Raw genomic sequence first — 14,253 nt, 5'->3', positions numbered from 1 at the left:
TTATTTCAAATGTTAGGAAAAAGTGAACAATGAACAGTGAATCAGAAAGAGCCTAAGGCTAAACATTTTTTCTCTCTGTCTCTTTCTCTCTGAAGGTACTTCAAACTCCTTCTCCACTAACACCTGCAATAAGTTCATTTGGGATTTCTCCTTAAGAAAGAAGAGATCATAATTTTAGGGCACACTGAATTCCCATAGCTGGAACTCTTTCCAATCATCGTTGAGATGGCAGAAAAGTATTTTGGCATGAAATGAGCTTTCTCCATTGCCCATTCTATACTACTATTCCAACTCACTGCTGGCCACTGACTTGTCTCTAGAAGTAACAAAATCTTTAAGATTGACTTTGGATAGGCTTCAAACAAGGAGAAAAACACTTTTAACACCAATATACAGTAAGTAAGGAAAACTAAGTTCTCAGTCATAGGCTGGGAATGAGATAAAACTAGTGTCACAGGGACAAGAAGGAAAATCAGTACTGTATTGCCAGGGCATTATTGTACAATGGTTAGATGCAGGCTTAGTGTAAGTGGTTAAGGTATCAGTGGTTAAAGGATGTTTTATGTAATGGTTAAGGAATCAGGCTAGAAATCAGGAGGCCTAGTTCTGCCTAGTTCTGCACAAAGCCAGTTGTGTAATTTTGGGCCAATCACTTTATCTCAGCCCTAGGAAGCAGACAATGGCAAACCACTTCTGAAGTATTTTGCCAAGAAAACTCCAGGGACTTTGTCTGTCAGGGTCTCACTCAATGGCACCTTGTCCCTGCCTTGCAAGTATAATTGAGAAAATGCAAGATCCTAATTCGTTTTCCATTCTGAAAAATAAATACTGCAATGGGTATCAATGTTAAATCCATTTTTGTTTGCAGAGGGAGGGGCAGACAAATAATCACAAAGAATGATTATAAAACTCTATAAAACTGCTCAAGGATTTATTACCATTACATTGCAGATTACAACAGGTAGGATTCCCCTGGGATCCTGGGTTTTTATGCTGCTTTGCAAGAATCAAAACAATGTTTTTATGTAATATAGGCATGCTCTTGTTTTATATTTGGTTTTATGACTTTCATAAACCTTTACATGTTTTTCTACACCTGGATTGTGATGTTTCCTCAGAATTATAAACAATGGCTAAAACTCCTGGCATGCACATTCATGAGAGAAGAATAGAACCATGTTTTCATTCCAGAATTAGCTATGCTACAATTGCCTGCCATTTGAGTAGTGACTGGTTTTACAACTAGGACATCTCAATACTGACTTCTTATTTCTCAAACTAAAACAGGGGAAGCCTCTCTTTGTAGACCCAAGAACAAATTTACTCCTTTAAAAAAAAAAGTCAATTTATATCCTATCTGTTTCTATATTCAAAGGAGCTAAGCAAGAAATAAAAACTATGTCAAAACACATTCAAGAATATAGAAAATATACTGGCTCTGAAACCATCACCACTTCTGTAGGGCCCCAGCAAGGCAAGTGAAGAGTACTTAACATATACAAACACTGCAAGAATTGTAGTTACTCAGAATCAGTTGTGAAAGGAAGACACTAAGAATCCAAGCCAGTGTTTCTCAACCTCAGCAGCTTTAAGATGAGCGAAGGCCAACTCCCAGAATCTGAAGACCGCTCATCTTAAAGTTGCTGAGGTTGAGAAACATTGACCTAGGCCAGAAGTCTTCAAACTTGGCACCTTTAAGACTTGTGGACTTCAACTCCCAGAATTCTCCAGCCAGCATAGTATAGCTGGCTGGAGAATTCTGGGAGTTGAAGTCCACAAGTCTTAAAACTGCCAAGTTTGAAAACCTCTGGCCTAGGCAGTGCCCTGCTGGATCAGACCCCTGTCCATCTAGTCCAGCAGTCTGTTCTCATAGTGGCTAATCAACTGCACAAGAAAGCCTAGTAGATTCTCAGCATATGGCTTTTGGTCACTCTATCTTCAAGGCTAATAGTCACTGATGGATAGATGTTGATTCTGACACAGCTGCAGCAGAGAACTGGCTGAAGAAATAAAACCAGGTGATACTATAATTCTACAGGCATTTCCCCCAGTAAGGTTCAAATAAATCCTTCTATTCATAGACAGGCAAGGGGGCTGAATGATCAAGAACTCAAATGTGTTTGGAGGATAGGTTGGCTCTTGCTCATCACATTCAAAGCCATTCATGAACAAAAACAAACAAACAAAACAACCACATTTGGACATGAAACTAAAAATTGAATATATTTATTACAAACAGGGGTGTCAAATTCAAGTGCTTAGAACTGGCCTGTGGGGCTGCCCTGGAGACAACGAAGGACCAGCCTGCCGTCCCTCTGCCAGTGAAAATGGAGCTCAGGATCCAAGCTACATTTTCGCTGGCAGAGGGTTGCAGGGGGCTGTTGAAGCTGGAAACAGAGCTCGGAAGCCCGTTTTTGCTGGCAGAGGACTTGGACCACCACAGGCGCCCCTGACATGAGTGACGTCGAGCTGCCCACACCCACCCTGCCCACACCCACCCCAGACCTCCGAGGTCAAACACAACCCTGACGCGGCCCTCAATGAAATCGAGTGTGATGCCCCTGAACTACAATATTTGACAAAACCTGACAATATGTCAAAGCCCACTCAAATGAATAGGTGCTATGAAAGAGCCCTGATGTGATCATGGATTCAAAAAAATCCCCACAAGAATCCAAATTGCTTCTTAGGATAAGCTTAAGAGATACATATTTCTCTCCAGCTGAGCAGCTAGAAAAACGATAGCTGAAATTTCACCTGGAAGAGCCCAGGTTCTCTCAGTTGTTATGCCTGAAAATGTAATGGAGACCCAACATGAAATTTTCCAGGCAAATCACATCACTGAATTATGATCCCTTTCCCACTGCATTCCCCCATCCCCAGAAAATTTAAAGTCAGCCCACTTCTTGCATTAGGGCAACATCAATTGGTTCTAAGCTGAGGTGGTATCATCTTTTTTCACGCAAGCACATTTTTCAAAGGGCTAAGCCTAACCAGCAAAATGTTTCACAGGAGCAGTGAAGATTCTTCACTGCAAATTTGCTGCTGACCGGTGGCACATATGCTAGCTAATTGTACTCTTTCCCTGGTTCTATTCTGCAAAGCTTTTCTGAACACACAGAGAGCTCTTATGTTGTTCACCAGCCATGGCTTTGATCTGTAAATATGTACGTGTGGACGTAAAACTTCATACCTGGATTAGATCAGCCTGAAACCTGTCTTAATTGGCTGGGCCATCTTTACTCTCATGTGGAAACGGGTCACTGTCCCTCTATTGAAATGTTGCTCTTCCTTGTCCCTTTGTGCATCCCCCAAAAAACTTCTAAGAAGGATCTCCATAAAGGGGCCCACAAAAAGCTTGTTACTTTAGCAGCTTAATAACCTTTTCAAAGCTTCCCCGCCTTACCCCCCCCACCTCCCCAGCTAAAAACTGAAGGACTGTTATCATGGCAACAGAATGAAAGAGGCACTTCATCGGCGCACTGCTGTCTTCCGAGCGCATGGAAGGCAGCCAGGTAGCAGATGGCTGGTGTGGACTATTCCCTGCTTTCTACCGCCGCTGCTGCATGTTTAAACAAAACAAACGTCATCCTCCTCTTGGTTACTGGCTTCAGAAGAGCTGCACAGAAACACAGCAGGCAAAGGTGCTTGTGTGCAGCCAGGAGAGGGGGCCGCAGCATGCACTCCTGGCACTCTGACAGCAATGTACAGTAGAGGGAGAGAGAGACGTGCAGCGTCCATTTCATATGTTCTATTTTGGGCCTCTGTTGGCACCGGCTTCTTCTCTCCCCCCACCCAAAAGCACAGCTGTCTAATCAAAGGCTGGAGGAAAAAGAGCAGGCAGGATCGACAAGATTACAAGGCAGAAGATTCGGTTTAATTGTTGAGAATTGCATAATTTAATTAAGTGCACCGACACACATTCAGGTCCTTGTGGCAGCTGTGGTCGGGGAGCCTAGAGTTGGGGCTGCTGATGCAGCAGCCTCCCCTGAATGCAGAACGAGGGAGCCAGAAATAGCTAAGATGGCGGAGCGTGTCGAAGACACAGCAGAAGGGCTTGCACGCACATGCCTGACACAGTCCCAGCATTAATTCAAAGCAGCTATTTGGGCTGTTTAAAAGCAAAAAAAAAAAAAAAAGTGCCTCCAGACCCCTCCTCAGCCTTGCTCCCCCCCCCACTTGAGGCTGCACGCTAACTTCCAGGCCAGAATAAATGACTGAGGCAGCGTTCCTCTAGCACAACTCCTCCCTTGTAGAGAGGGAGTGGGACTCTGCGGCAAAGCTAACACAAACTCTACCATAATGATTAACTTCTGTGAAGGGGGAAACTGCTGACTGGCTAGGAACAGAAGAGGGGGGGGGGGATCCTCAGAGAAAAAGCAACCAGCATCCCCCTTTCCACAGAGCTCATTTTGCAACAGTATGGAGGGCATAACTCTTCAACCTGAAGAGCCAAAAGAGTAATGTCAACCAGCCTGGGAAGAACCACAAAGCTATACAAGCCTAGTCCTTGTTCATCAGTGCTATCCAGAATTATCCAGAGCCAGGCTGCATCCCTTTCCTGGTAAATAAGGTAGCACCCTTTCAGGCGAACAGAAAGAAGACACCTGTTCAAGCCAATAGTTCTACTTTTATCTAACAGGGAAGGCAACACTCTGCCTGCATCTACTTACTAGTAATTCACTTCAAATGCTAAAGAAAACAAATTTAAAAAGTCATCTTCCTGAATAAAAAATATGGATGTCAGTTCAAGAAGAAATGATGGTCATCTTTTTCAAAGGAAGTGAGATCTTTGGATCCAGGATCTGGATATAGCCATCTATACTGCCTTTGGAAAAAATAGCAAAGGTATTTCCCCCCAAAATGCAAATGAGTGGCTTGTATGTATGTGGGGCAGGATGCAGAACCAACTACAGCCTCCAGCAACCAGGTACCTCACTGAGGCAGCTCCTAACCTGCCTCCATGACACATTTAACACCTGGAAAATCAAATGATTCCAGGCATAGACATCTCTCACATTGGGGGGGGGATCCAGCATCCTTGTCTGATTGATAGTGCAATATTCCATGAGAATGTGCAAAGCAGTTAAAAAAAAAAAGCTTAAACGTAGCTCCCCACCCCCAAGGATAGCACCATACTCAGAGAAAAGAACTAGCAACCAAAAGCAAGCATCCCAGGAGTTTTACAGAATTACAGAATAACAGAGTTGGAAGGGATTTTAGAGGTCTTCTATTCCAACCCTTCTGTTCAAGCAGGAGATCTTACACCATTCTGAACAAATGGATGTCCAATCTCCACTTAAAAGAATAATAAAATAATTCCTATTATGTGACTTTAAGTTTGCGCTGCAGAACTAGCACAAACTCAGGAGAAAAAAAACATAGGGCAAAAACAGTATTCTTCTAGCATCTTACAGACTAGCACATTTATTAAAAGCTTCTGTGGAGTATCTTTGAAGGGTTTAAAACTGCAAGACTGTACTTTCCAGGAATCAAAAAGGACTCTCTAGATCTCATGAAGGTTCAGTTCTAGATGAAACCTCCACAGAATTTGATTGCTGCCGTCTAAAACCACCTTTTAAAGATGTCAATTAATGTTTTATCATGATGTTTTTTAGTAATATCATTGCAGCTTAATTTAATTGTCTAAGTAAAAGTAGAGACAGTTATCCTTTCCCTGCTATTGCAAGTGGACCATAATCCTCAGTTGAAGTGGCCAATGCCTGATATGATTAGCCAATTCCCAGGACCAATTCTTTGCAGCCAAGTTAACCTGGAAGGTAACCTTTCTGCAGACTGTAGTGTGATGAATCAGCCTTCATTGTGATTCACCATTTAGTATTTGGTTCAAAGCATACTTTCAGGTTTTAAAGACATGACAAATAGTAATCTACATAAGATATACTAGCAGATATAAGAATTAAAATAGTGAAGTCTTGAAAACCCTCCCCTTCCAACCCCAACTGGGTGAGCCCTTTTTTCTAATCCTGTTTGGAAATATATGACATTCTATGTTCCATAAATCTCTCTCATAATCAAATCAAGTATCCCTGCCCTTTTGTTATTGGGACTTCTATTTTAGGAGGTGTAGCCAAGATGTCTCATATTTCATGGGGTATAGAATTCGAGACTTAAAAGACTGCTTAGTGAATGGATGAGTTGGGAATCAAGGGGAAAAAAGGCAAGCTGGGGTAGCAATTCAGAACAACAGTCCTATCTTTCATGTTCTGGAAAGAAATTATGTCAAAACCTCTTCAGATGTGCTCTAAAAGATGGATCTTTTCATAAGTTTGAACGAGCATTGGTAACACTGGAACCAAATTAATTCATCTCTGGATTTGTTAACATCACATATGGAACAGCCAATCCACATGTGATTGCCTGAACAGCAAATCTTCAATTTTTATGCATATTTTCTCTCCCATAGCATAGGAGATACATAGTATAATCTTCAGTGATTCAGTGAAGAGGACAGGCAAACAGCAGTCCTGATTAGGATGACTTGGTATGTTCTAGTTAAGGAGGGCCCAAAGGAACCTCTGCAAAGCCATTGCAAGGTCTATATTCAACATCTGTAGTTGCTTGGATTAATTTATGTAGTTGTGTAAGAGGTAGTCTTGCCTCATTATTTCAGAAAGGTTTTAGCCGATTTGTCCTGTGAAATGAACAAGGTCATCAAGGTCACATTTATTCAGTCACATTTGCTTTAAATCAATGTCCCTTCTCTGGTTGGTTACCACCACCAGGGAGGTGATATATGGTTGGGCCTGTGTAATGGTGAATGCTTCTCTGAAGGAAGGAGAGAGGGGTTCCTCTGGCTATAGCTCTTGAGGCCTTCTGCAGCTGGAGTATTTTCATCTGTTCCCTTTCAACTCTGAATGAGGATGCATTCTCCCAATCAGAATTGGTATGCATCTTGGGAGTGGGGGGTCCTCCTGGACTTGTAGCTCCTATTCAAAGAGGAGGTGGTAACTGTAGCCAAGAGGGCCTTTGTACAAATCTACCCATGTTTCCCCAAAAATAAGAACAGGTCTTATTTTCTTTTGGACCCCAAAACTAGGGCTGCTTTTCAGGGCATGCCTTATTTTTTTCCATGTACAGGAGGCCCAATTCTTCTGCTTGCTTGTGGTGGGGCAGGATATGTAGCAGTTATTGCCACTGACACAACGTGGGGGTGATGGAGTTGCCCCACACCAGTTTACCTCAGGGCCCCTGCAGCCAGGCCATCCATGTCCCGGCACCTGCCTCACCTTGCGGCCGCAGCACCATCACACCACAACCTCCTGCTCTGTTGCAGTTGTGAGCAAGCAGAAGAAGTGGGCCGGTGGCCATGTAGGCTCCTGCTGGGAAATCGACTTACGGTTACTCATTCTTTAGTCACCTCCTGTCTGGACTACTATAATATACATCACATGGGCTGCCCTTGAAGAATATTTGGAAGCTTCTGGTCAGGAAAAAAATGATAAATGATGAAATCCAGGATATATGCCTTCTCTTTGACTGACTTATGGAACACCATTCCACACAGAATACAGATAGTCTGGACTTCCATAAACTTTAAAGATCTGACATTTCTACCAAGCTTTGAGCCAGGATGTTAAATGAACCTAGTTTATATGATTTGCATGTTTTTGCTTTTATTTTACTGAGACTTTGATATCATCGTAATGGTGTTGATTGTTATCATTTTTTCTTTGTTTTATGGTTAATATGTTAATTGTTGTTAGCCACTTGAAGTCATATGTAACATGGGTGGCCATATAAGTATTTTAAATTAATTAAAATAAACATTTATTTTCTTTTCTTGCTTGATAGGTATTTACCCTAGCCAAAGAGCAGACAAGAGCAAATGAGCTAATGGTATTGTGGGGGCAGAGGAAATTAAGAAGACAATTGTAGCAAACAAGTCTCTTTGATCTTTACCTTCAAATAAATTTGACAGACTAAAAGTACCACCTTCCATTTGGCTCTATGTTGACAGATCATAAGAACAAATGGGCAGAATGAGAAACTATCAGGCATTAGAATGCACTAGATTTGCACCAATAGTACAGATGGAAGTTATCTTAGCTTAAAGTTACTAAATTTGCACTACTATTAATCTTCCCATTGTTCCTATCACCCATCTCTTCTCACTTATGACTGTATGACTGTAACCTTGTTGCTGGTATCCTTATTATTTATATTGACTGTTTCCCTATGACTATCAATAAGTGTTGTACCTTATGATTCTTGACGAATGTATCTTTTCTTTTATGTACACTGAGAGCGTATGTACCAAGACAAATTCGTTGTGTGTCCAATCACACTTGGCCAATAAAGATTCTATTCTATTCTATTCTATTCTATTCTATTCTATTCTATTCTATTCTATTCTATTCTATTCTATTCTATTCTATTCTACTCTACTCTACTCTACTCTACTCTACTCTACTCTACTCTATTCTATTCTTAAAGTCAGCAGAGTAAACTTTTAATTTAGGGTTTCTGGAAGTACATTTGCTTCAGTGATGGATCTATCATAAGATTTATTTCCAGATATAGCAAATATGTCTAATTTTCCCAAAATCAGTTTTTAGTGTCTTGTATTTCCTGAAGTTTAAATCAATTCTGCCATAAACAGAGCTGCTGCAGTAATGGCTGCTTGCTTAGGAAAGAAAAAGGGCTCCCTCTGGAGTGTATTCAGAGTTAATACTGAGCTGGGATGAAGGACATCTTGAGGAAAGAAGGCACTTGCTCCTCCTTCTGAGCCATTGAAAGTTGGAGCTTTGCTGAGCTCTTCTCAAGCTTGCAAGGTTCAGGGCCTCCGAAGCCCAGAACAATCATTTTTATGCATGTATTCATGACCATCAGGCAAATGCAAGATTCATAAAGGGAAAAAGTTGCTATCAGAGACCTCAGGCCAAAGAAAGCCACCAGAATATACAACAAGGACTGAACCTCTAATTCTCGTCAGTTATATACATTTAAAAACCTGGAAGAAGGTTAGTTATACTGTCAGGCAACAAATTTCATTTGAGATGGGAAGTAGTTGTGTCAAGAGTTAATAAGCTCATGCTTCATAGAGAACAGAAAAGGTTGCTCAGGAATAAAGATGATAGCAAAATGCGACTCTATGCTGCTCAATTTATTTGCATCCAACCCCATCATGACCAACACAACACCCAAACGTTTCATGCAGAATCAAAGAAAAACGAGTGTCAAGGCTGTTAACTTACTGCCTGTTTTTGTTCTTCTTCCTATAGAGAATTGTAATTGGAACATGAGAGAAAAAGAAAAAAAAAAAGGGACAATTGTTATCTTGAAAATGCAAACATAGTTGAGTATTAGAGGGAACACCAATGTGACAAAACACACAAAGACACAAGGAATAGGGATCATATAAAACACTGCCGGGCCCTGGGTTTTTTCTTGTCAGTGTCTCACACCTAGAGGATTTATGGTCACATGAAAACACAAGAATTTGCCAGATAAGACATAAGTTCATTTGAATCAAACATTTTGTTCCCCCAATGATCAAAGAAGTTTATAAGGGAAGTCCACAAAACAAATCACAAAGACAATTAGTTTGTTTTATATCTTCTCCCTAGCAATTGTTATTCAAAGCAACTTGGTGTGATATCAGAGTTAATGTATAGTATAATATATAACAAGTTGACATTGATCACTTATACCTGAAAATTTATTAATCTTATGAAGCAATCCGTTTTAAAATTCCTAATGGCCCTAAACTTTGATCTGAACGAATGATAAGAGAAAATCTTGTTGGTTCAGTAGAACATCCCCAAATTCTGTGAAAACATGTTATTAATTCATTGGACAAATGCAAACCACTCAAATAATTAAACACTCTTGGTCTATCTTCATATGGTGAAAAGAAGCATAAAAAGAAGTGCATTGTAATGCTTCAAGACCCTCACAGAAAAGAATCCATATTCCAACCCATCTGAGGACTATACTTTAAGTACTAAATTAAATAAGTATTTTTATAGGTGCTGTGGATCAGATTCAGATGTTAGGAACTAAAATGTTCAGGAGTATGGAAGACAAAATCTGTGAGGAAATGCTGACAGAACATGAAAAAAAGATTGAGTAGGGTCAGGACAGGAATCTTCAAAGATTTGGTAGAAAAAGAAAATGGCTTGCTGCCTGCTGTCCCAGAGGGCATAGTTGTATTTAAGGACTTCAATTACAAGAGGAGATTTCAGATTTCAATGGGTTTTTCTATCAATAACAGCAAACCATCGATGAAATCAATTATGCTGAGTAGGGTAGAAAAGCTCTGTCCCTAAAGTTGCATGCAGCTCTCGACCTAATTTCAAAAGCCCTCTGCAAGCAATTAGTTCAGGTCTCTTGCGAAACCATCTATCCCTCCCCAAGCAGTCCCACTGGAAGAGGCATGGAGAGAAAAGATTGTCCCACCCACCTTTGGCCCTAATTCCAGCCACTCCTAGCATGTAGCCCTCAATAGATTACACCAAGAGACTGTAGCCTTGGAGACCAAAAAAAATCTTCCCTAAGTTAAAGATATAGGGCGAGTTCTTCCCCATAAGAGCCTTTTAGCAGATGCTGGGTAATCCTTTGTTGAGATGATCTAGCTTTAGAGTTCCTGCATCAAGTAGAAACCTGGACCTTTTTTTTTTTTTTGGTCAGAAAGAAACAATTAAGAATGGTGGCGGGGAGGAAAACACAGCAAGTGCTAAAAGCTGGAACAAGCAGCTTCACTCCCACTAACCAAAGACAAAAATCTAGCAAAAGAGCCATCTCAGATCTATGCTATTCCTATATGCTTCAGCAACTGAACTAGTTCATCTTAGAATACTGGCCAACATCTCTGGTGAAAGAGCACAAGTTTTGTATGCAGCAAATCCCAAATTCAATCCCTTCAAATGTCAGATAAGAAGAGATTAATTGAAAAAGCACGCTCCAAGGACTGAAATAGAAGTTCCCAACACAAATGACCAATTAGCACAGCAGAGACATTGGCCAAAGGATGAGTGCAGACATGATGTACCTTGAGCAGCTTCATGAGTCCTTCCAGTTGTACCATCAGTTCCCTTCGGCTTTCCTGAAGAGCAGACATTCGTTGTTCCAATTCATCTTTCCTTTGCCTGTTCAAGATTAATAAAAGGATAATTTCATTCGTTTGTTATCTTGCCCTTCTGTAATCACTATCTTAAATTAATTTGGGAGAGGTTGGTTGATTACCGCAATAGCCTTAATTCAGCCAGTAAAGTTGGATTCTGCTGGGCTTTTTCAGGTGTTGGCTGGGAAGCCTGTTCATGTTCCAGTCTGAGGCGTTGAATTTCTTGCAGTATTTCTCTAGAAAAATAAATGTGAAATTAGTTAAACACAGGTCTTCTTTTTTACTCAAATACTCTGGATGTACCTTTTGGAGTTGATACTCCGAAGATATCCTCCTATACATTAATAGAGTCTAAACTGGTAGAGGCTGACAAGGAAAAGGGTGTTGGAATCATGATTGACAGCTTAATGAAAAAGTCACTCTTATGTGCAGCTGCTATAAAAAAAAAGACAAATCCCATGGTTGAAACCATTAGGAAGGGAACTGGAAACAGAAATGTCTATATAATAATGTTATTATAGAAATCTATGGGCTGAGATCACATTTGCTGTATTGTGCTCAGTTCTGTTCACTGCACCTTACAAAGAGTATTATAGTGTTATAAAATGTGCAAAAAGGGGCAAGTAATGATTAGGGGAATGGCTCCCTACAGAGGGAGATTACAACACCTGGGGCTCTTTAGATTGGAAAAGAGAATAAAGGGAGGTATACTACAGATACATATAATCTTGCATGGTTTAGATAACATGGAAGAGATTTTCTTTTGTTACAGTGTTAAAACTCAAGGTCATGTATTGAAACTAACTGCAAGACAAAAAGAAAGTAATATTTTCTCACATAGCATACAATTAAATTGCAAAAACCAAGGGCAGCCGTTGGAGGTAGTAACAACCCCAAACTGAATAACTTTTAAAAGGGAACTGAATATCAGTTTATCAAAAACCATTAATATTGACCACTGTTTCCTGCTGCCTAAAGAGGCGGCAGAAATTATTATATTTTATTATTTTATTATTTTTTTATGCTGCCCATCTCTCCCATATAAAGTGCCATTATATACTGGTTGTTCTCAAACAACCAATATAAGAGGTCTTTTGATTTATTCCAGACTTGTGAGCTTCCCAAATACAACTAGTAGACCTTTGTGTGACACAGAATGTTGGATTAGATGGGCTGATAGTCTAATCCGGCAGGACTCTTTTTATGCTATATGTATCTCCCTTATTACTATAGGAACTCAAACATCCCAAGCAACGTCACATTTATCTAAGAAAGGTTAAAGGAAAATGATCACTTTTTACAGCATAGACACCCTATTAAGCATAAGATTCTCTAATGCTATAGGAAAATTATTTCTTAATACAAGAAAAAGAGAAGGAAAATCAGATATATAAGCATTACAAGCTTCGGGGGGTTTGTTCTCTAAATATTTGCTGCTTTGTAAAACTATTTATGGTCCCAAAGTTGCATTGAAAATGATAAATTGATGCTGGAAGTTGCAGTTAATGTTTTAGGGAGGAAAAGGCACAGTGAGAAAGGAGATGAAAATACTAGGTGAGGCAGTCATGCTATCATGCAAATGGGATGACCTAGGTTTTCCCTCCCCTCCCCCTCCAGCTTTGGAGGCATAGTTATCCTACTGTTTTAATACACTTAGTATATTATAAGGCATATTTAAAATATAAAACGTATTTGTTTTACATTTTGGTGCTGCCTAGAGTTGTGTTCTAAGATGGGTGGCCATACAAAACTTTTAAAGAAATAAATATAAATGGCTGAAATCGTATCATCAAAGTGATGGATTTTGCATATGGCTTAAGAGAAACATGAGAAACTTGCCTCACTGATTACAATCAGTATCAGTATCCAGCAAACTCAGTTTGTGGCTTGGACCTCATAAAAAACCACCAAACCAGCTCTATCTCCCTAAAATATAGTCACCTTGAATCTAAGATGAGCAGGGAAGGAAGGAAGGAAGGAAGGAAGGAAGGAAGGAAGGAAGGAAGGAAAGAAAGATTTATGGAGAGAGGAAAATCAGGACTATGGCAGCTCAGCCAATTAGGTAGGGATGAAGAAAGTTTGCTTTCTTAAGAACCCATAAAAGCTGTCATTCTCTCCCCTTCCCTCCCAATATCTTACCTGTTCTTGTTTTCCAGTTCTGCTATCAGTTGCCTTTGCTGTTTGTTGGCATCAAAATTGAACCCCAGATCTATTGGTGGCCGTGTCTGGTGAAAAACAGGCAACATTTAAATATGCTGACTCAACTCTGCCTAGAGTATATGGAGACACACAGATTTATGCTTCCATGGAAAACTCATGAAAAAGCTAATAAAAGAATTCAGAAAAAGTTGCTTGGTTCCATGTTCACATTGTTTTGGTGAGCAGTTTCTCAACATCTGGCAAGAATGGCAAGAAAAAATGTACAGAGAGAGAAACTTAATGAAGAACTTGGTTAGAAGAAATTGACATGATTAGAGAACATGGGATAGTTGGCCTTCTGGATCCTAAAATCTTCTCCTATTGAGAACACCCCATGATCCCTGATTCAATAAATCTTCAATGCACTCTTCAATTGTTTTGTTTTTACTATTCTGAATTGGGATGAAGCTTTTTCCTACAGGATCTAAGGCAACATCAGTCCCAATTAAATCAGTCATAAATGTGAGCATTAGTAGGAATGGATTTTTTAAAATTAAAATGTTTATTACAGTCATGTTTGAAGAACGGTCACTAACTGTATTACCCCTCAAAGTCTATATAGCAAAAGAAGGGAGGACAAATTGTGCTCCATACAGGTTAAAAAAGAACCAAAAATTAAAGATTCTTTCAATCCATAAAATATTTTACCTTCTTTCGAAAAGGTTCTTTTTTTTGGCTGTGATTAGAGTATCAGTTCCATAAAAGGTGAACAGGGCTATATCTGATGCAATCTGATGATTTTAACCAGAGGCACTCCCAGCATTAAATATTCTACCTGATACACTGTAAAAACCTCAAAACAGTGAAGTGTTATCACATCTGCCCAGCCATATTCTAAGTCTCAACATTTAGCCAGCTAACTATAGCCAAGTATTAAACAAGATTATTGTTGCTCTTCCTCATGTAACAAAACATTTTTACAGCATTCTCCTCCAGATCACCTCAAGCAATAACCAGGGGTGGGCTGC

The 14,253-nt window shown here is 39.9% G+C and overlaps 1 protein-coding gene across 12 annotated transcripts in view; it reads right to left on the bottom strand.

Annotated features, from left to right (window-relative positions):
• DTNB (dystrobrevin beta) overlaps nt 1-14,253 on the bottom strand; it is a 134,892-nt gene that overhangs the window by 27,120 nt on the left and 93,519 nt on the right. For 7 of the 12 annotated variants that reach the window (XM_034421169.3, XM_087888781.1, XM_087888786.1 and 4 more), the window contains 4 exons: nt 13,226-13,311; nt 11,209-11,322; nt 11,015-11,111; nt 9,219-9,239 (listed from right to left, as the gene is read on the bottom strand). In XM_034421169.3, coding sequence (XP_034277060.2) covers nt 9,219-9,239; nt 11,015-11,111; nt 11,209-11,322; nt 13,226-13,311 — 318 coding nt within the window. The remainder of the gene's footprint in view (nt 1-9,218; nt 9,240-11,014; nt 11,112-11,208; nt 11,323-13,225; nt 13,312-14,253) is intronic. The other 5 variants (XM_087888782.1, XM_087888783.1, XM_087888791.1 and 2 more) reach the window with 1 other exon arrangement.

The sequence above is a fragment of the Pantherophis guttatus genome, chromosome 1 (assembly GCF_059756535.1).
Source record: "Pantherophis guttatus breed Tessera chromosome 1, ASM5975653v1, whole genome shotgun sequence".
Classification (NCBI taxonomy): domain Eukaryota; kingdom Metazoa; phylum Chordata; class Lepidosauria; order Squamata; family Colubridae; genus Pantherophis; species Pantherophis guttatus.
The sequence above is the reverse complement of the archived record's forward strand: the minus strand, read 5'-3'. Positions and strand labels throughout refer to the sequence as shown.